We start from the raw sequence: 21281 nt of genomic DNA, 5'->3' as shown, positions 1-21281 counted from the left end.
CTTCCAGGGAGTACTCAGACCCCCAAGACAGGATGTAAGACCCCCTAGGGCAGTACTAGACCTGCAAGGCAGAGTTCAGGCCCCCTGAGATGGGCTCAGACCCTCAAGGCAGGATGTGGGACCCCCAGGATGGGCCCGGACCCCCAGGGCAGGATGTGTGACCCCCGGAATGGGCCCAGACCCCCAGGGCAGGATGCGGGACCCCTGGGATGGGCTTGGACCCCCAAGGCAAGATGTAGGACTCCCAGGGTGGGCTTGGATCCCCAAGGCAGGATGTGGGACCCCCAGGATGGGCCCAGACCCCCAGGGTAGGATGCAGGACCCCCAGAATGGGCCCAGACCCCCAAGGCAGGATGTGGGACCCCCGGGATGGGCTTGGACCCCCAAGGCAGGATGTGGAACCTACAGGATGGGCCCGGACCCCCAGGGAAGAATGTGTGACCCCCGGAATGGGCCCAGACCCCCAGGGCAGGATGCGGGACCCCCGGGACGGGCTTGGACCCCTAAGGCAGGATGTGGGACCCCCAGGATGGGCCCGGACCCCCAGGGCAGGATGTGGGACCCCCGGAATGGGCCCAGACCCCCAGGGCAGGATGCGGGACCCCTGGGATGGGCTTGGACCCCCAAGGCAAGATGTAGGACTCCCAGGGTGGGCTTGGATCCCCAAGGCAGGATGTGGGACCCCCAGGATGGGCCTGGACCCCCAGGGTAGGATGCAGGACCCCCAGAATGGGCCCAGACCCCCAAGGCAGGATGTGGGACCCCCGGGATGGGCTTGGACCCCCAAGGCAAGATGTGGGACTCCCAGGGTGGGCTTGGACCCCCAAGGCAGGATATGAGACCCCCAAGGAAGCACTCTGACCCCCAAGGCAGGATGTGGGACCCCCAGGATGAGCTCGGACCCCCAAGGCAGGATGTGGGACTCCTGGGGTGGGCCTGGACCCCCAAGGCAGGATATGGAACCCCCAGATGGGCCTGGACCCCCAGGGAAGGATGCAGGACCCCCGGAATGGGCCCAGACCCCCAAGGCAGGATGTGGGACCCCCGAGATGGGCTTGGATCCCCAAGGCAGGATGTGGAACCCCCAGGATGGGCTTGGACCCCAAGGCAGGATGTGAGACCCCAGGGAAGCACTCGGATCCCCAAGGCAGGATTGGGACTCCCATGGCCACACTCAAACTCCCAAGGAAGGATGTGGGATGCCTAGGGGAGCAATTAGACCCCCAAGGCAGGATGTGGGAACCCCCCTGGAGGAGGACTCAGACCATCAAGTCATGCTGTGGGACCCCCCGAGGGAACTCCAACCCGCAAGGCAGGATTGCGTTCCCTGCAGCTGCATTTAGACCCCCAAGGCAGGATGTGGGACCCCCTTCCGGGGAGCACTCAGACCCCCAAGGCAGGATGTGGGACCCCCTTCCAGGGAGTACTCAGACCCCCAAGACAGGATGTAAGACCCCCTAGGGCAGTACTAGACCTGCAAGGCAGAGTTCAGTCCCCCTGAGATGGGCTCAGACCCTCAAGGCAGGATGTGGGACCCCTGGGATGGGCTCAGACCCCCAAGGCAGGATGTGGGACCCCCGGGATGGACTCAGACATCCACAGCAGGATGTTAGGACCCTTGAGCCGGGCTCAAACCCCCAAGGCAGGATGTGGGATCCCCGAGATGGGCTCAGACCCCAAGGCAGGATATGGGACCCCCGGGATGGGCTCAGAAATTCATGGCAGAATGTTAGGACCCCTGAGATGGGCTCAAACCCCCAAGGCAGGATGTGGAACCCCGAGGACACACTTGGACCCCAAGGCAGGATGTGGGACCCCCGGGATGGGCTCAGACATCCATGGCAGGATGTAGGACCCCTGGGGGAACACTCGGACCCCAAGGCAGGATGTGGAAGCCCCAAGGGAGCACTCCGCCTGCAGGCAGGATGTGAGACCCCCACCACCCCAAGGCAGGATGTGGGACCCTGGGGGAGCACTCAGACCCCAAGGCAGGATTGGGACCCCCGTGGCCACATTCAAACCCCAAGGCAGGATGTGGGGACACCCCCCCCCCCGTGGAGGATTCAGAGAACCAGGTCATGATGTGGGACTCCCAAGGGAGCACTCTGACCCGCAAGGCAGGATGGGGACCCATATGCTGCACTTAGACCCCCAAGACAGGATGTGGGGCCCTGGGGGAGCACTTTGACCCCCAAGACTGGATGTGGGACCCCCAAGGCAGGATGTGGGGCCCTGGGGGAGCACTTGGACCCCCAAAGCAGGATGTGGGACCCCTGAGGGAGGACTTCGACCCCCAAGGCTGGAAGTGGAACCCCCCCAGGGGCAGCACTCAGACCCCCAAGGCAGGATTAGGACCCCCATGGATGCACTCGGACCCCCAAGACTGGATGTGGGACCTCCCCCCCCGGGGCAGCACTCAGACCCCCAAGGCAGAATGTGGGACCCTGTGGGAGCACTTAGACCCCCAAGGCAGGATGTAGGACCCCCTTCTGGGGCAGCACTAAGACCCCCAAGGCACGATGTGGGACCCCCATGGGGAAGCACTCAGACCCCAGGACAGAATGTGGGGCCCCTGAGGGAGCAGTCTGACCCCCAAGTCATAATGTGGGACCCCCGAGGGACCACTCTGACCCGCAAGGCAGGATTGGGACCCACACGGCTGCACTTAGACCCCATGACAGGATGTGGGAACCTGGGGAGCACTCAGACCCCAAGGCAAGATGTGGGACCCTAGGGTCGGGTTTGGACCCACAAGACAGGATGTATGACCCCCTAGGGCAGTACTAGACCTGCAAGGCAGAGTTCAGGCCCCCTGAGATGGGCTCAGACCCACAAGGCAGGATGTGGGACCCCCGAGATGGGCTCAGACCCCCAAGGCGGGATGTAGGACCCCCGGGATGGGCTCAGACTCCCAAGGCAGGATGTGGGACCCGCCCCCTCCAGGGCAGTACTAGACCTGCAAGGCAGAATTCCGGACTCCCGAAAAGGTCTCAGACCCCCAAGGCAAGATGTGGGAAACCTGGAGGAGCACTCGGACCCCCCAGGGGAAGCCCTCACACCCCTAAGGCAGGGTGTGGGAACCCTGGGGGCGCACTCAGAGCCCCAAGTCATGATGTGGGACCCCTGCGGCCTCACTCGGACCCCCAAAGCAGGATGTGGGACCCCCGAGGGAGCACTCCTATCCCCAAGGCTGGATGTGGACCCCCGAGGCGGCATTCGGACCCCCAAGGCAGGATGTGGGACCCCCGCGGCCTCACTCGGACCCCCATGGCAGGATGTGGAGGCACCCCCACCCCCAGTGCAGCCTCGGACCCCCTCGCAGGATGTGGGACCTCTGCGGGGGCACTCAGGCCCCCAGGACCAGACCACTCGGATCTGAGGGAAGATCCCGCTCGGAAGCCGGAGAGAGACTGGTGTGGGGAAGCGCCCGCCCAGGGTCGGATGCCTGCGCCTGCTCGCTGGCGGAACTACCCGGCGCGGGCATCCGCCGAGCAGGCTCCGCCGAAGCGAAGCTAGCCCGCGGCGGCGGAGTCCCAAGCTTTGCCAGCCCGGGATCGCTCGCGCCAATCAAGCGACGGCGAGCACGTGACGTCCGGCGGCCAATGGGGAGTTCGCATGGGAACACGCCCCCCCGAGGCCCCGCCCTATAGCGTGCCGGCCAGCGCAGGATGTGGGCCCTGCGGGCCGCCATCCGCCCGGCGGCCTGGCTGTCTCGCGTGGTTCTCGGCCGCCGGGCTCCGAGACCCGCGCCGCCGCTGCTGGTCTGCCCCGAGCGCGCGTTCGCCGCCTTCGGCCCCGGGGACCTCAAGGGGCGAGGGGGCGGAGGACGGGGCCCACCGGCTGATGGCCCGAGAAGCCGAACGGGAGAGGTGGAGGAACCGGAAGATGCCGAGGACGAGGAAGAAGAGGAGGAGGAGCTGCTGAGGAGGGACCCTTTGCTGCCGGTGGGGACCCAGCGCGTGTGCCTGGTTCACCCTGAGGTCAAGTGGGGACCCGGGAAGCCGCAGCTGACCCGAGGTGCGCAGGAACTGCGCCGCGGGCGGGGCCGGGGACTCTGAGAGGCGGGGCCGGGGACTCTGAGAGGCGGGGCTTCCAGGGGGCGGAGCCTCGGGAGAATCGGGCTGGGGCTCAGTGGGGGGGCGTGGCTGTAGGCACTTGAACTCGGGAGTGGAGACTAGGGGGCGGGGTTTTCGGGACTGACTGGGGGCGGAGATTAGGATGGGCGGGGCTTCCAAGTCCAGAGCTCAGGGCTGGCGCTCTGGGGGCGGAGATTGGGAGGGGCGGGGCGTCGGGGGCGGAGACTCGGAGGACTGGGGCTGAGGGGGCGGGGCGCCAAGCGCAGCACGGAAACGCCCCCACCCATCTCCCTAAACCTGCTGGAGGCAGCCCCAGTCCCCTGCTGCCTGGCCCTGTCCCCTCTCTGCCTGCTCCCTGGTTAAGCCCTCCTCTCCCCTGCAGCGTGTGTTGTGTCCTACCCGTTCTTTCCTGTAAAGAATCTAGCAAAAGTCTGGAGCCAGCGTGCTCCGTCTGTGTGTGTTCGTGTGTGTGTGAGACGGATCCTTAAGTACCTTACTGTGCAGCATTTTCATTTATGTAACCACTGAATACTAAAGATTGCGCAAGAAGATGGTCATCGTGCATGCACTTTATAGCCGGAACCGCAAACCCTTGTCTGCCTGCCCTCTCGAGGGCAGCTGCCTGGGACCGCCATCGTTCCCCCTAGTCACTAACAGCCAGTTAGTTAGCTGGAGGCTCGGGGCACAGCACGCACTCACGGCAGAGAGCCACCTCCTGGGCCCACGTGCTGCGGGTGGGTGAGAACGTGGTTCGAGGGTCTCAGGAGAGCGGTCCTGGATGGCCTGGGAAGACCAGAGCCCACAGCGGGAAGGGGCAGGCACAGAGGTGTGAGGACAGTCTCCAGAGAGGGGTCCTCCAGGGAGCACGGCCTGCGACCCCCAGCAGGCTGGCTGGGTGGCTGTGGGGAGGTGGGGGCCGCAGAAGGAGGCCCTGTCCCCTTAATACCAGCCACTTTGCATCGCATCCCCATCCCGTCCCTCACAGCCACGAATCTGCTCTCTGTTCCTGTGAACTTTCCTGTTCAAGAACATTCCATCTCAGCGCTATGTTCCTTGTTTTTTCTTTTAAAGCCTTTTAGAGTAGTGTTAGTTGCACAGGAAACTTGAGAAGACAGTACGGAGGGTTCCCCGTACCTCCTGTCCCACCTGGTTAGCCTCGTGTGTTACCAGCATCCACACCAGAGCAGGACACGTGTCACGATCCAGGAACCTACGTGAACACGGAATCACCCAGAGTCTGCGGTTTACAGTATGATTCACTCTCGGTGTTCCACGCTCTGTGGGTCTGGACCACGTACAACATCACGGGTCCATCATTACAGGAATCTGCAGAGGGTTTCACTGCCCCTCCTGTTCATGCTTCACCCCACCCCCTTCCTGGCAAGTGCAGATGTTTTTACTATGTGCCTCGTTCTGCCTTTTCCAGAACGTCATAGGGTTAGAATCATCCACTACGCGGCCTTTTCAGACCGGCTCCTGTCGCTCAATCGCATGCATCTAAGGCTCCTGCGTGAGTTTCTGTGGCCGTACAGCTCATTTGTTTCTGGTGGTGCTAAGACCCTATTGTCTGGATGGCCCCCAGTGTATTTATTCATCCACCTGCGGAGGGACATCAAGGTTGCTTCCAAGCTGCTGTAAACATCCACGTGCAGCTTTGTGTGGACCTAAGTTTCTGTTCACTTGGGTAAATACCAGGGAGCATTCTGCTGGACCCTCTGGTACGAGCACATTTGGTTTTATAAGAAAGCACCAAACTGCTTTGCCAGCGGCTGCACCACTTTGGGTTCCCATCGGCGACGAAGGAGGGTTCTTGCTGCACCCGTGTCACCAGTGTCAGGTGTTGTCCGCGTTCTGCGTCTGGGCCAGCCTCACAGGTGTGCATGGCTCTCGAGGTAACGTGCATTCATTTCCCCAACCACATATGGTACAGAGCGTCTCTCCCCAGCTTCTGTGGTCAAGTGTGTGTTACGTCTTCAGCCCAGCTTTTGTTTTTTTATATTTTTGTTATAAATTTTTTTAAAGTTTATTTCTCAGAGAGCGGGAGCGGGAGAGGTGAAGAGAGAGGGGGCAGAGGGCCCCAAGCCAACTCCCACTGACAGCCCCGCGCAGAGCTCGATCTCACAAACCATAAGATTGTGACCTGAGCTAAAGTCAGACCCTCAACCGACCGAGCCACTGAGGCGTCCTGTTTGACCCAGCTTTTGATCAAGTTTTTTTTTTTTTTTTAATTTTTTTTTAAACGTTTATTCATCTTTGAGAGACAGAGACAGAGCATGAGCAGGGAAGGGGCAGAGAGAGAGAGACACAGAATCCAAAGCAGGCTCCAGGCTCTGAGCTCTCAGCACAGAGCCCGACGTGGGGCTCGAACTCACGAGCCGCGAGATCATGACCTGAGCGCAAGTCGGACGCTCGACCCACTGAGCCACCCAGGGGCCCCTTAAAATACACTTTTTAATGTTTATTCAGTTTTTGAGAGACAGAGACAGAGTGCCAGCAGGGCAAGGGCAGACGGAGAGAGAGAGACAGAATCCGAAGCAGATTCCGGGCTCTAAGCTGTCAGCACAGAGCCCGACGTGGGGCTCGAACTCACGAACCGCGAGATCATGACCTGAGCCGAAGTCGGAAGCTTGACCGACTGAGCCGTCAGGCACCCCTCAAGTTCTTCTTTTACTGCTAAGTTTTAAGAGTTCTTCTGGATAACAGCCCTTTCTCAGATGTTTTTTACAAATATTTTCTTCTAGTCTGTGGCTTGACTTCTCAGTTTCTCTACGTCGTTCACAGTCGGAATTTCTTCATCACGACTCTAGTCCTGTCTTCAAGCTTAGAGATTCATTTCTTGGCTTTGCCCGGCCCACTCATAAGCCCATCAGCAGATTCTTCCTTTCCGTTGGAGTGTTTGTGACAGCCAGCATTTCTGTTTGGCTCTTTCTTCAAATTTCCATCTGTCTGCTTACGTTGCCCATCTGTCCTTGCGTGCCGGCTCCTTTATCTGTCAGAGCCCTTAGCATATGACTCATAGTTGTTGTAAGTTCCTGGTCCGATAATTCCAGCATTCCTGCCATATTCCATGGCTCTGATGCTGCTCTGTGTCTTTACATCACGTTTGTCACCTGTCAGTATACCCTGTAATTTTCTCCTAATGGCCGGATGTGATAGATGGGGAACAAGGAAGTGGTGTCAACTGGTCTTCAGTGGTGTGGTGCCGAGGTGTGAGGCAGGGGAAGGGAGGTGTGGGGCAGGGGCTGGGGAGGTGTGGCACAGGGGTGCCGAGGTGTGAGGCAGGGGAGGGGAGGTGTGGGGCAGGGAGGGGAGGTGTGGGGCGGGGGCTGGGGAGGTGTGGCACAGGGGTGCCGAGGTGTGAGGCAGGGGTGGGGAGGTGTGGCACAGGGGTGGGGAGGTATGGGGCAGGGGAGGGGAGGTGTGGGGCAGGGGTGGGGAGGTGTGGCACAGGGGTACAGAGGTGTGAGGAAGGGGAGGGGAGGTGTGGGGCAGGGGTGGGGAGGTGTGGCACAGGGGTGCCGAGGTGTGAGGCAGGGGAGGGGAGGTGTGGGGCAGGGGTGAGCAGGGGTGGGGAGGTGTGGGGCAGGAGAGGGGAGATGTGGGGCAGGGGTGGGGAGGTGTGGGGCAGGGGTGGGAAGGGGAAGGAGGGGAGGTGTGGAGGGGGGAGGGGAGGGGTGCTGAGATGTGGGGCAGGGGAGGGGAGGTGTGGGGTGGGGGCTGAGGAGGTGTGGGGTGGGAGAGGGGAGGTGTGGGGCAGGGGTGGTGAGGTGTGGAGTGAAGAGGTATGTGGCAGGGGTGGGGAGGTATGGAGACGGGAGGTGTGGGGAGGGGCTGGCGAGGTATGGGGAGGGGAGGTGTGGGGAGGGGCTGGTGAGGTATGGGGAGGGGAGGTGTGGGGAGGGGCTGGCGTGGTATGGGGAGGGGAGGTATGGGGCTGGGTAGGGAGGTGTGGGGCGGGGAGGGGAGGTGTGGGGCAGGGGTGGGGAGTTGTGGTGCAGGGGTGGGGAGGTAGGGGTGGGGGAAGCCTCCGTAGTCCTGCGCGCAGGGTCCAGTTGTGAGTGAGCCCGTGCATGTGATCTGTGAATACACAAGTGTCCTCAGGTTTCATCCCCACCCGGTGGATCCCCGAGCATTAGCGTTGGGGGTCCCACGTGGCACTTCGACCAGACCCCCAGGCCGGTGGCTGTGGGAGTGGCCGCAGGAGCAGGACCGCCAGGGGGGTTGTGGGAAGCTGCACGGTGATCCACGGTTGAGTGGGGACGTGGCCCCCCACGGAGGTCAGGAAAGACCGCGTCTGTGGGGGTTGCCGATGCCCCACGTGTGACGGTTAAGGAGGCGAGTCGGGGGGCCCCACCCAGAGGGGCGAGGTGAGGAGGACCAGCGAGGTCCCTCAGGAGAACCTGAGGACTCTGTGCTCCAAGGCGGCCGCCGGGAGAGGGCGGACCGCACTGGGGCACAGCGGGCGCTTAGGACAAGTGTCACAGGGGTGGGACCCAGCACGCCGGCCTCCGTGTCACAGAGCCCCGAGCCCCCCTCGGCCCTGTCGGCAGCAGCCAGGACTCCAAGCCCCAGGACCCACCGGCACCAGCGCCCCACTCCCTGCCTAAGCGGGGGCTCACAGCCCACCCTGCAGGCGATGAATGTAGCCAGTTCCTGGGCTCCGTCCCGAGACCCGCTGTCCGCTGGGTCACGACAGACCGCGGGGGCCTCACCGAGCCCACGTCCCGTTATCTGCCCAGCCCCTGGCGTCCAGCGTGAGCGGAGGCCGCAACGGTCTGGGGCTGGAGGCACACAGCCGTGTTTCGGACCAGGCGCCTGCCTGGGTGCTGCGTCCGGACCTCTGTGCCGCCGTGCGGGCAGCCATCCGAGCTGGGGAGCACGGGGCCCCGGGGCTGACCTCGCAGGGGTGTGTCCCTCACCCTGGCCCCGTGTCTCCCCGAAGCTGACCGGCAGGTGGCGGAGGCGGAATCTCTGGTCCACACGCTGGACCGCTGGTCGGTGGTGGAAAGGATGGTGGTGCCCGCCAGAACAGCCGACGGGAAGGTCGCGTTCGGCAGAGGGACCCTGCGGCACCTGACAGGTGGGCCCTGCTCCTTGGCTCTCTTCCTCCTGGAGCAGGAACGGTGGGGCTCGCCGTCTGGGCCGAGTAGAGGCGTCCTCACAGGAACTTGGATCAGACGTCAAAAACGCCTCCGTGCCCCGATCGCAATCTGAACTGTGCCCGATGGGGCCGTCGGGGCAATTTAGAGTCCGGTGGAAACCGGCCCCGGGACCCCAGCCCGGCCCTCCCCGCAGACAGGGTGCTGTGTGTGAACCCTGCCTTCCAGGGACCCCCGGGGGTGTCACACTTCAGAGCGGCGAGCCCTGCGGATACGCTGAGGGGGTGCTCACCGCCCGGCTCTGTCACCACAGGTCATGGAGCCATTCAGACCCCGTGGGGTCGTGTCACCTGAGTGTGCAAGACCCCCGACCCCCGAAGGGACCCCGGTCCTCCCCTCCCCTGCCTCACACACCCGACTTCCCAAATACGCACTCAGGGAGTCGAGGGGTACCCGGTGACCACAGCCAGCCTGAGCCCAGGGTCGGCCCCACGACAGACCCCATGGAGCCCTGACGTCCGAGCGAACCTTCTCTTTTCCTCAGAGAAAATCAGAGCGTTGCCAGAAATCACCGCGGTCTTTCTGAATGTGGAGAGGATGGCCCCGCCCACCAAGGTACGCGGGAGTCTCAGGGCGCTTCCCACGCTCCGGGCCGAGGGAGTCGGGTCGGACGGAGGAGGCCCTGGGATTGCCGACGCCGTCTCGGAGGCCCCCTTCACCCGAGACACCGCTGCAGATGCCCTCACTCCCTCCCTCCGTTTCCAGAAAGAACTGGAGGCCGCCTGGGGCGTGCAGGTGTTTGACCGATTCACCGTCGTTCTTTCCATTTTCCGCTGCAACGCCCGGACGAAGGAGGCCCGGCTGCAGGTGGCGCTGGCTGAGCTCCCCCTTCTCAGGTTCGGGGCACACCCCAGCTCTCGCGGCTCGCGTAGTCGCGTGTCCGACCCGTTGCCTGGGGTGCGGTGAAGACGGAAGGCAGGGCTGGCCGTGCCCTCCCGGACGAGGCCTGTCAGGCTCCTGTCCAAGCAGCGTGCCTACCCGGACAGGTCACCCCGCTGTGGGCCCCCCCCCCCCTTCCGTGACGGTGAAGATCCAGGCAGGAGGAAAGACCCCCTGCCTCGCTCTCTCCACCCAGAGTTCTCATCTCACCCTCGCGTCTGTGTGCTGTCACCTGGTGCGCTCCCCCTAGATGGGCACGGACGTGTCACCCCGTCTACTGAGACGCCCCCTTTCCACGGCAGGTCCCACCTGAGTAGCAGCACCGCCTGCCTGGATGGGCGGGGAGGAGGCTCACGCTACATCATGGGGTCAGGTAATGTAAGGTCTTGTCACCGCGTGCTCAGAAGGGGGTATGCCACGGCAGCCACCCTTAGGAAGGGGACAGCAGCGCTGAAAGATCCCAGTGGGGCTGCATGTGACCTCGTGCATGGTCCCGTTCACACAAACTAGGATATCTACGTGGTCTGCTGGGGTGGCTGCAATGAAGGACCACAAGCCAGAGCCTTAAAACCTCAGGAATCTACTCTGTCAGCTCTGGAGACCAGAAGTCTGAGATCTGGGGGGGGGGGCAGGGCCACTGAGATCCAAGTGGGCAGGGCTGTGCTCCCTCCAGAGGCTCCAGGGGAGGGTCCTTCCTGCCTCTTGCAGCTTCTGGGGCTCCAGGCGTCCCTGGGCGCGTGGCTGCGTCCCTCCCACATGGGTCTTCACGTCTTCACACGGCTTCTCCTCTGTCTTCTCTTATGTTATGCAGACATTTGTCTTTGGATTTAGGGCCACGCTGATCCAGGATGACCCCCTCAGATCCCTGTCCAGTTATATGCGCCCAGACCATATCCCGAAATGAGTTCCCGTTCACAGGTCCCAGGGGTCAGGATGTAGATGTGTCTTTGGGGCACCGCTCAGGTGGCTCTGGATATCATGGGGGCTGTCCTTCTGAGGCTCTCCCTTACTCCCAAATAAAGGGGAGCCCAGGTGACCTCAGAGGGCAGAAGTCCGGAGGCGAGGCCACCCTCCACTGGGTGAAGCCATCTGTCAGACAGGAAGGTGCTGGGGCAGTATAGAAGAGCAGGCCGGCGGGGGTGGGGGAGGGTCCCAGCGGCAGAATGCCTGTCCACAACGCACACGGGGACCCGCGTGGCTCACCCTGCTCTTACGTCTCTGCGAGTGTGCTCACCGACTCGCCGTGTTGGGTGTTTGCAGGAGAATCGCTCGTGCAGGTGCAACGGCGCCTGCTGAAGGACAAGGAGCTGAAGATTCGGAAGGCCCTGGACAGACTTCGGGAGAAAAGGCGTCTCCTGGGAAGGCAGCGCAGACGGCGGGAGTTTCCTGTGGTCTCCATGGTGGGATACACAAACTGCGGTGAGAGAAGTTCTGGGGGCTTCTGGGGGGTCCACCGTCCCCCCACCACCCTGCTAGTGCATTTGGGGAGAAACCGCTCACAAACGCAACAAGGCCCTGGGATTCAGAGGGCCGACGGATGATGAGAACAGGTGGAGAGCGTGGCTCATGTCCCCGGGGCATTTGCAGGGCCCACGGCGGGTGCCCCATCAGGTCACTAGCGTGGTCATCGAGTGCTGGACAGCGGACTGCACTCCCTTCTCTTACAGGTGTGTTGAGACTCAGAGAGACAGAAGGGTGACGGTGTTAAGACCATTCATGGTGGGCAGGCCCCTAGAAGGATACAAGTGGTTCAGACTGTGCGCAGTAGGACCTCACCACAGGGCTCGTGGTTTAGCTTAACGTGTGCGCTCAGCGCGATCGTCTGCAGGACACGCAACCTCGGGTCTCCTTCGTCCCGAAGCCCTGAGCTCACGGCTGTGCTCGGTAAAGGGAGACAACGGCAGGTGCGACTTCCTCACCGTCGGGGTCCGGTCCGCCAGCGGGTGCCGGGCTGCACGAGGTCCACTCCCCTGCCAGCGTGAGGTCCCCACCAGCCTCACGCCACCAGCTCCCTGTCCTCAAGGAGGGAGGGAACTTCCCACAAAACCTGGAACAGAAAGTGCGGGGGCACCGCAGCTGCAGAGAATCCCGCTTGGGTAGATACAGGCTCTCACCCTGTGGGAAACGGCGAGTGCGCCCGCACGGCGGCGTCAGCACCGAGCTTCTGGAGCTCCGCCGAGGCTACCGAACTCAGTACTGCTAGGTTACGCCCGCGGCCCGTGGCTCACCAGCACAGAGGAGTCCGTGCCCCGGGACCTGTGTGGTGAGGGCACCTGTGTGTCCAGGTGGGGCCGCCCTACCGGGTCATCTCCTCATTCACCTGTGGGGCGGGCTGAAGCCAGTGGCCACCAGTAATGTCCATGAGCTGGCGTGGTGCCGGCGTGGCCCCGAACACGGGGGCCAGGCGCACACACGGGCGCATTCTTGCAGGAAGGCTGAGTGGAGGGGGCGTCCTCTGGGGCCATTGCAGACACACACAGCTCCTGCCCGTCTACACCGCCACACTCCGTTAACGCTGTCACCCCTGTCCACCCCCCACGCACACACACCGATTTCACCACCACCCCGTCTACACAGATGTCCAGTCCAACTTATACAACTCCAACTCCGCCAACACCCCCGTCTACACAGACGCCCAGCCTACTTCACACACCGTATACCCGCCCCAATCCATCATCACTCCGTCTACACCAACATCCGGTCCGCCTTATACGCATACCTCGACTCCACCACCAGCACTCTGTCTACACAGACACCCAGCCCACCTCACAGACAACACACATGCCCCAGAGGCACCACGGCCCCTGTCTACACCATCACCTTTCCGCCACGCAGATACCTACTGCATCGCAGACACGCGGAGAACCTGCCTCGTGTACGTAGATGCCAATCACGTGTCCCCCACGCGTGCACAAACGTGACCGCCGGGTCTGTACTATCCTCGTGTGCACGGGTGCCCTCACCCCCTCCTCGGCCGTCACCACCCCGTCCGCACCACCGCCGTCCTGCATACGGGCACTCGTACCCCGGGCCCTGGCCCTCTGGGCCGCGAGCGTGACGGAGAACGGCAGGTTCTCTGACCACACGGGGCGGAGACTAGGAGCTCAGAGACCTCCCGACGCACGGCCGCCCCTCGGCCAGATGCACGTGGGTTCGACTGCTGCCGAGGTGGGACACGTGTGGTGACGGGGCCTCTCACACGGCGCGTCCCCTGTGACCCACCTCCCAGGAAAAACCACGCTGATCAAGGCCCTGACGGGTGACGACGCCGTCCGGCCCCAGGATCGGCTGTTTGCGACACTGGACGTCACAGCCCACGCGGGGTGGCTGCCCTCCCGCGTGGCCGTCATCTACATGGACACCGTCGGCTTCCTCTCCCAGCTGCCCCACGGCCTGATCGAGTCCTTCTCCGCCACCCTAGAAGACGTGGCTCATTCGGTGAGTGTGGGATGATCCCAGAGGCCAAATTACCTAAAACAGCTGTGTAACCTGGGGCCCGGTCCCCTCACACGACACAGCCTTGGGGACCGGGTCCCCTCACACGTGACACAACATAGGGATCTGGTACCTTCACACACGACATAACCCTGGGTAGCAGGTCCCCTCCTACATGACACAACTTGGGGGCAGGATTCCCTCATGCACAATACAACGTGGGGGCGAAGGCCCGCAAACGTGACACAGCTTGGGGGCCAGATCCACTCACGTGTGACACAACCTTGGGGACCGGGTTCCCTCACACACGACACAGCCTTGGGGACCGGGTCCCCTCACACAACACAGCGTGGGGGCCGGGTCCCCTCACACACGACACAACCCGGGGGCCGGGTCCCCTCACACACGATACAGTGTGGGGGCCGGGTCCCCTTACAACACAACCCAGGGGCCGGGTCCCCTCACACGATACAACCCGGGGGCTGGGTCCCCTCACACACAACACAGCCTTGGGGACCGGGTCCCCTCACACACAACACAGCGTGGGGGCCGGGTCCCCTCACACGACACAACCCGGGGGCCAGGTCTCCGGACACACACCCCCTCAGGAAGGCGGCGCCTAAGCCACCCTGAGACTGAGCCCTGTCCGGTGACCCCTTTGAAGACTAATTCACAGAAGGAGGTGGAGCCGCTGTCCAGGGCGACCAGGCGCCTGCCCCTCAGCCCTCAGGTCACCTGGGTGCGCAGCTGTGGCCGCGGGGACTCAGGGCACGCTCTCTGTGGTCTTGCCCCCAAACCCCGAACCGTGGTGTAAACAGGAGAATGAACCAGGCCGACCTCAGCTACAGGGCGTCCCACAAAATGCCCGCACGGTGCTCAACGTGGTCGGGGCTCAGAGGGGCCAAGGACAGGTGACCGGCAATGTGACAAGTGTCCTGGGTGGTGTCCAGGACGGAAAAGGAGAGGCCAGTGGCTCGGGACAGAGCCTGGAGGGTCGTCACAAGTGCGCCCCGGGGTCACCCCCGGCTTGTGGCACACGCCATGACCAATGTTGGCTGTGGCAACAAGGTGAGGGCCACGTGCCCCCTCTGCCATATTTCCAGAAAATCTGGAACGTTTCTGAAGTAAAACATTTTTCTTTTTTTAATTTTAAGCACATCTAAAACCCGGAAGTGAACATTCTGGAATGTGGGCGGTGCCTGTTCCCAGGGGCAGAATTACAGGCAGCTCTTTCTTCTTGCTGCATTTTCCAAATTCTTTTTCATTTGTCTTGGGAGAGAGGGAGAGAGAGGATCCCAAGCGGGCTCCACGCTGTCGCCCCGAGCCCGAGGTGGGGCTTGAACCCACCAACCGTGAGGTCATGACCGCAGCCCAAACGGCTGCACCAGTCAGATGCCCGCGTTTTCCCAGTTGTGCATCGGTCACCTACCTGTAAAGATACTTAAACGTAGGGAGAGGCGTCCTTTAAAATTTGGAGTAACGCCGACTCAGGGTTCCGCGGATGATGAACAAGGCACCCGGTGGGGGTCGGGGGGCCTAGCTGAGCCCGAAGGTGCGTGCCTGCTGCCTTTGGTGCGGGAGCCGCCCAGGGCCCCCGGCCACGTGGAGGGCGGCAGCCTGGCCGGGGCTGGACCCCCGAGCAGGGGGCACTGGGTGGGGCCCGGGCCAGCTTTGTCTCGGGGAGCCTCCCACCGCCACCGGGGCAGGGGACCGCCAGGGGGCCGGGCCGGCTCCCGCTCCCACCCCACCGTGCGGTGCCCGTGAGAGCCCCCGGCCGGCGCGGGGCCTCCGGTGTGCCCCCCGGAACCCCGTCCCCAGCACGGGGCCCGTCTGCTCCCCAGGATCTGGTCGTGCACGTGAGAGACGTGAGCCACCCCGAGACGGAGCTGCAGAAAGCCACCGTCCTGGCCGCCCTGCGGGGCCTGCGCCTGCCCGCCCCGCTGCTGGACTCCGTGCTGGAAGTTCATAACAAGGTCGACCTGGTGCCCGGGTGAGTGGACCCCGGCCTGGCCCCCTCCCCCCGGACCTCATTCCCGCAGGTACTGGTGACGCGCCCGGTGACCTGTGGCCGCCCCTCGCCGCCTGCCCCACGGCTTTCCGCGGAGCGCCCCCTGCTGGTCCCGGGAGGGAAAGGGGCGGTCCCAGCGCCCTTGTCCCGGATGTGTCACCGCAGCCGTGTTCTGGGGTCGCATGTTCTGAACTCCTCACCCCCACAGGCCCCCCTGTGTCACCGCAGCCTTAAGGTTTTCTCCGTCCCTGTGTCCCTGTCCAGCGGGGCCGCTTCCTCTCCTGGGACCATCTGACACAGTCACAGTTCAGGCCCCGTGGGCGGGGGTGGGGTGCTTCTTGGGGACCCCTGCTCGGTGTTCCCCGGGCTGAGTGGGGTCTGCCCGCCGCCCCGACGCAGGTACAGCCCGTCAGGATCCCAGGCCGTGGCCGTGTCCGCCCTCCTGGGACACGGGCTCCCGGAGCTGAGGGCCCGGCTGGAGGACGCCATCCTGAGAGCCACAGGGAGACAGGTCCTCACGCTCCGAGTCCGGCTGGCGGGGGCACAGCTGAGGTGCGTGGGGCTGGCCAAGCAGGTGCAGGAAAGGCCGGGCAGGGCACCAGCACGCGGGGCAGGTGTGGGGTGTCTGACGCGCCTGCAGCGAATCTGGGTCAATGACTTGGCCTGCGGGGCACGCGGCCTCCATGAGCTGACAGGCACGCGGCTGGGCGGGGGAGTTGGTTGCCAGTAGGTCCCCCACCAGTGACAGCAAGGCGGTGTGCGGTTGGGGGACAGGGCTCTGCGGGGACGGGACTCTTCGGGGACAGGGGACGGGGCTCCCGGGGTAGCGTTCTGTGGGACGGCGCTCTGCCTGGGACCAGTTCCTGGGAACGCAGCCCTTTGGGGTCCTCGCCCGCCTCACAGACGTGTCCCTTGCTCGCTTCCTCAGCTGGCTGCACCAGGAGGCGACGGTGCAGGACGTGGACGTGATCCCCGAGGCTGGGGCGGCCGACGTCAGGGTCGTCATCAGCAGCTCTGCCTACAGCAAGTTCCGGAAGCTCTTCCCGGAGTCAGCCAGCCAGTGAGGGAAGGGAGGCTGTGTGGCCTCAGCACCGCCTTCGGGCATCCTGCCCGCCCCCTCAGGTGCCTTGCTCCCTGCTGGGCCCGAAAGGCTGGTGGCCGCCCCCCTGCGGCCAGAAGTCAAAGGTCAGGTCTCGGGGTGACTCCGCGGGACGAGCTTGTGACCTGAGCGTGGGTTGCCTTCCACGCTGTTCCAGCTACAGGATGTTAAAAGCTCTGCTCTTGCATCTGTAAACCAGCCTTGCTGAGTCTTTCAAGGGCCAGCCGCCAGGCACACGGTCCTGCCAGTGTGGCGGGGGTGGGAGGAGCCACTTGGGGCTTCCCGGGCGCTGGTCCCCATAAACTCAGGGCTGCCAGACCTCCCTGTTCCCCACCGCAGTGTCCCGACAACGAGGACTGTCTCCCGACGACCCTGAGGCCTCTGCGGGCACACACAGGTCAAGGAGAAACCAGGGGACGGGGCAGAGGTGTGGACAGGGCAGCCCAGCCCAGCCTGGAGCCAGGAGACTGGCCGACCCCGAAGAGACCGCCGTGGGCAGGGGAGTGTGCCGCGCGGGCCGCCCCCAGCCCCCAAGGTCCCGCCCGGCCTGCCCGCCCCTGGTGTGTGCCCACTCTTCCCTGAGGCCCCGCAGCCTGGCTCTCTGCCTGGGACCCACACCAGGGCCGCCCCCTTCCAGCCCCCGACTCTGTTCTCACCACCGCAGCACCTCCCCGTGCAGGAGACACAGGGAGGGGGTGCGGGTGGGTCAGACCTCTGGTCCCTCACTCTCCTCCTCACGGCCACCCCCCCCAGTGTCCACACCCCAGTGTCCCAGAGGCCCCACCCCAAGGCCCAGAGCCACAGGGTCCCGACGCCCTATTGCGTGCCTACAGGCATGATGAGGAGGTGGCTGGCACTCAGGGGGGCCTGTGAGAGAGGGCTGGGGGGGTGGCTCGGGGGCCTGCATGGGGGGGTTGGGGGAGGGGCTCGGGGGCCCAGGAGGGAAGATCAGGGCCATGGGAGGGGAGGGACCCCGGACAGAGGGCGTCGGTCTTCCCACCGAGGGGACCAGGTCCAAGACCGCCTCCCCTGCCCCACGAGCACCCAGGCTTCCCCAGGACCCCTCTGTCCACGGATGGGCCTCTCCCCTCCCAAGGCCCGGTCCACTGTGCCGCGAGCAGCCGGGCCCTGAGGACACGCCCATGTGCTGGGAGGCAGGCAGTCACCCCAAGGAGGGGGCCCAGGCACGGCCGACCCCCGAGGTGCCCACACCCCGATTCTGACATGGGAAGGGCCAAGTACGGGTTTGAGTGACCCAGAGACACCGTCACCTGATGGTACTTCACTCCGCCAACGTTTATTCAGCAGCCACAGGGCAGTGCGCACACCCGAACCACACGGCCTCCTTTCCCGTGGGCTCGTGGTCCACACACGCAGCCACCACAGCACCTGCCAGGCACATCCTTCTGACAGAGTGCGTCCCTCAAATAACAAGGCTCAGACACTCATCTTTGGGTATGGGCGGGGGACGGCTCCGTGGCTCAGTCACGTATCCGACTTCGGCTCAGGTCATGATCTCACAACTCGTGGGTTCGAGCCCCAGGTCAGCTCTGCTGACAGCTCGGAGCCTGGAGCCTGCTTTGGATAAATAAGCATTTTTATTTTTTATTTTTATTAAAAAAAAAAAATTTTTTAACGGTTTATTTATTTTTGAGACAGAGAGAGATAGAGCATGAATTGGGGAGGGTCAGAGAGAGAGGGAGACACAGAATCTAAAACAGGCTCCAGGCTCTGAGCTGTCAGCACAGAGCCCGACACGGGGCTCGAACCCATGAACTGCGAGATCGTGACCTGAGCTGAAGTCGGACACTTAACCGACTGAGCCACCCAGGCGCCTCTTTTGTTTGTTATTTATAGAGACCCACCAGCTTTCTTTGGGTTAGTATTTTCTATTTACTTTCAGTCTTCTGTCTTTCTTTCTTTCTCTCCCTCTTTCTTTTTTCTTACTTTCTCTTTTTTCTTTCTCTCTCTTTTTTCTTTCTCTCTCTCTTTCTTCCTTTCTTTCTTTCTGAGAGAGAGGGAGAGAGAGAGGGAGAACACAAGCTGAGGAGGGGGCAGAGAGAGAATCTCAAGCAGGGTCCACTCTCCGTGCAGAGACCAACACAAGGTCAGTCCCACAATCCTGGGATCATGACCTGAGCCAAAATCAAAAGTCTGATGCTTAACTGAGCCACCCAGGAGCCCCAAAATAACATCTTAAAAAAAAATAAAGTACGAGGGGCGCCTGGGTGGCTTAGTCTGTTGAGCGTCCGACTTCGGCTCAGGTCATGATCTCATGGTTCCTGAGTTGGAGCCCCTCATCAGGTTCTGTGCTGACAGCTCTCGGAGCCTGGAGCCTGCTTGGGATTCTGTGTCTCCCTCTCTCTCTGCCTCTCCCCCACTCACGCTCTCTCTCTCTCTCTCAAAAATAAATGTAAAGAAAAAAATTTTTTTAAAGACTGTAGAACAAAATAAATAAAATAAAAAATAAAATGAAGTAAAATAAAATTAAATGAAGTTAAATTAAATTAAAATTAAATAGGGATGCCTGGGTGGCTCAGTCGGTTAAGCAGCTGACTTTGGCTGGGGTCATGATCTCACGGTTCGTGGGTTCGAGCCCCACGTCGGGCTCTGTGCTGACAGCTCGGAGCCTGGAGCCTGCTTCGGATTCTGTGTCTCCCTCTCTCTCTGCGTCTCCCCTGCTCACGCTCTGTCTCTCTCTCTCTCTCTCTCTCTCTCAAAAATAAATAAACGTAAAGAAACAAATTTTTTAAAAGACTGTAGAACAAAATAAAATAAAAAATAACAAAATGAAGTAAAATAAAATTAAATGAATTTAAATTAAATTAAAAATATGGGGCGCCTGGGTGGCGCAGTCGGTTGGGCGTCCAACTTCAGCCAGGTCACGATCTTGCGGTCCGTGAGTTCGAGCCCCGCGTCGGGCTCTGGGCTGAGGGCTCAGAGCCTGGAGCCTGTTTCCGATTCTGTGTCTCCCTCTCTCTCTGCCCCTCCCCCGTTCGTGCTCTGTCTCTCTCTGTCCCAAAAATAAATAAACGTTGAAAAAAAAAAAAATAAATAAATAAATAAATAGGGACGCCTGGGTGGCTCAGTCGGTTAAGCAGCTGACTTCAGCTGGGGTCATGATCTCACGGTTCATGGGTTCGAGCCCCACGTCGGGCTCTGTACTGACAGCTTGGAGCTTGGAGCTTGCTTCGGATTCTGTGTCTCCCCCCCGCCTCTCTCTGCCCCTCCTCTGCTCACACTCTGTCTTCTCTCTCTCAAAAATAAATAAACATTTAAAAAAATGAATAAAGTACAGAACCTTTGCTTCATGTCCACATGAAGAGACTTCAAATACCAGAAAACTGAAAGGTTTGACCCAGGATTTTAAGTTATAAAGCAACAATAAAGTGCGGCCCAGCGAGCGGGTGAAGAAACCTCCCCGTGACCCGGGGAACCTGCTCCTTCAACACCGGGCCCTCCACACCGTGTTGCCCAGATGTGTCTGTCACTTGAATGACAGAAACAGAAATCCACGAATGAGGCGGACACAAACGTTCCGGACACAAACGGAAGGTACTCGTGGGCCGGACGTGGCCAGGAACTACGGCCACGGGGCGTTCAGAGGACGCAGCATCTTGTCCGGCGCCGTCCCCTGCGGGCTTCGAGCTTCCAGCTCCTGGGCCTCGGGCCGCTTCTGGAATGATGGCATCCGCATACCGAAAACACAAGCGGATGTTCTGGAAAATGACCCCTTGGACCTGAAGAGAACACACTCCAACACGGAGGAAAGCGTCGTCTTCAAGACTACCCTGAGAAAGCCTAATGTCCTCCTCCATCGGAGGCAGAATGCTCCGGAACACGAGACACACAGGAACCCCAGGGAGCCCTTCTAGGGGAGAGGAACACCCACACACCATCGGGGTTCACCGTTGGGCTGAGAAGCTGAAAGGGCCAGCACCGTCAAGGTCGTGTGCGCAACGCGGGACTTGTGACATTGCGTCCACGCGGCTGGATCCCCGGGTACCCGGGAAGCGGAGCAATGCTGTCCTGCCCCTCATGGGGAGCACGGCCTCATGCACACCCTCGGGGTTTTCACTCCCGGACAGGAGAATTTACTAAGTATGTTGCCCCAGGGGGTGGGGTGTGCTGCCCCTGGGCCGCAAGGAAGACCCGTTTGGGGCAGAAAATTGCCAGAGGCCACGCAGTTTCCGTGGGAAAGGCAGACGTGACAGCGGGACACCGGCGCCCCCCCCCCCCCCCCCCGTGGTTCTTCCTAGACACGGCATGTTGCACAAACCTAAAGTGCCCTGCCAGGCTGCCGGCCCCACTTTTCCAACCACATCCCCTCACTTCCTGTGTCTGCGCCCCAGGTTGGTCATTCTCGCCGTGTTTCCCACGTTTTCGTTACGACCGTGTCCGTTAAGGTGATCTCTGCCCGGTGGCGGGGACTCACCGACAGCTCAGGAGATGGTTAGCATTTTTTTTTTTTAATTTTTTTTTTCAACGTTTATTTATTTTTGGGACAGAGAGAGACAGAGCATGAACGGGGGAGGGTCAGAGAGAGAGGGAGACACAGAATCGGAAACAGGCTCCAGGCTCTGAGCCATCAGCCCAGAGCCCGACGCGGGGCTCGAACTCACGGA

The 21281-nt window shown here is 62.0% G+C and overlaps 1 protein-coding gene across 2 annotated transcripts; it reads left to right on the top strand.

Annotated features, from left to right (window-relative positions):
* The first annotated feature begins 3633 nt into the window (after window positions 1-3633).
* LOC123594898 (putative GTP-binding protein 6) lies at window positions 3634-16851 on the top strand. 2 transcript variants are annotated; one of them, XM_045471907.1, is made up of 10 exons: window positions 3634-4017; window positions 9019-9156; window positions 9720-9790; window positions 9941-10071; window positions 10417-10487; window positions 11375-11533; window positions 13344-13552; window positions 15391-15539; window positions 15957-16109; window positions 16486-16851. In XM_045471907.1, exons 1-10 carry the CDS (start codon window positions 3669-3671, stop codon window positions 16619-16621), a joined length of 1566 nt encoding a protein of 521 aa, XP_045327863.1. In that variant the 5' UTR covers window positions 3634-3668; the 3' UTR covers window positions 16622-16851. The 2 variants fall into 2 exon arrangements, with proteins under 2 accessions (XP_045327863.1, XP_045327862.1); XM_045471906.1 differs by having other exon boundaries at window positions 3659-4017; window positions 9720-10071.
* Window positions 16852-21281: the final 4430 nt, after the last annotated feature.

The sequence above is a fragment of the Leopardus geoffroyi genome, chromosome X (genome assembly GCF_018350155.1).
Source record: "Leopardus geoffroyi isolate Oge1 chromosome X, O.geoffroyi_Oge1_pat1.0, whole genome shotgun sequence".
NCBI lineage: Eukaryota > Metazoa > Chordata > Mammalia > Carnivora > Felidae > Leopardus > Leopardus geoffroyi.
This window is presented reverse-complemented; position numbering and strand designations above follow the sequence as displayed.

Coding starts and splice junctions, on each gene's coding strand:
- LOC123594898 (XM_045471906.1), top strand. CDS start 3,669: ATGTGGGCCCTGCGGGCCGCCATCCGCCCGGCGGCCTGGCTGTCTCGC. Junction 10,072..10,416: donor GCTGAGCTCCCCCTTCTCAG/GTTCGGGGCACA, acceptor TTTCCACGGCAG/GTCCCACCTGAGTAGCAGCA. Junction 13,553..15,390: donor TAGAAGACGTGGCTCATTCG/GTGAGTGTGGGA, acceptor TCTGCTCCCCAG/GATCTGGTCGTGCACGTGAG.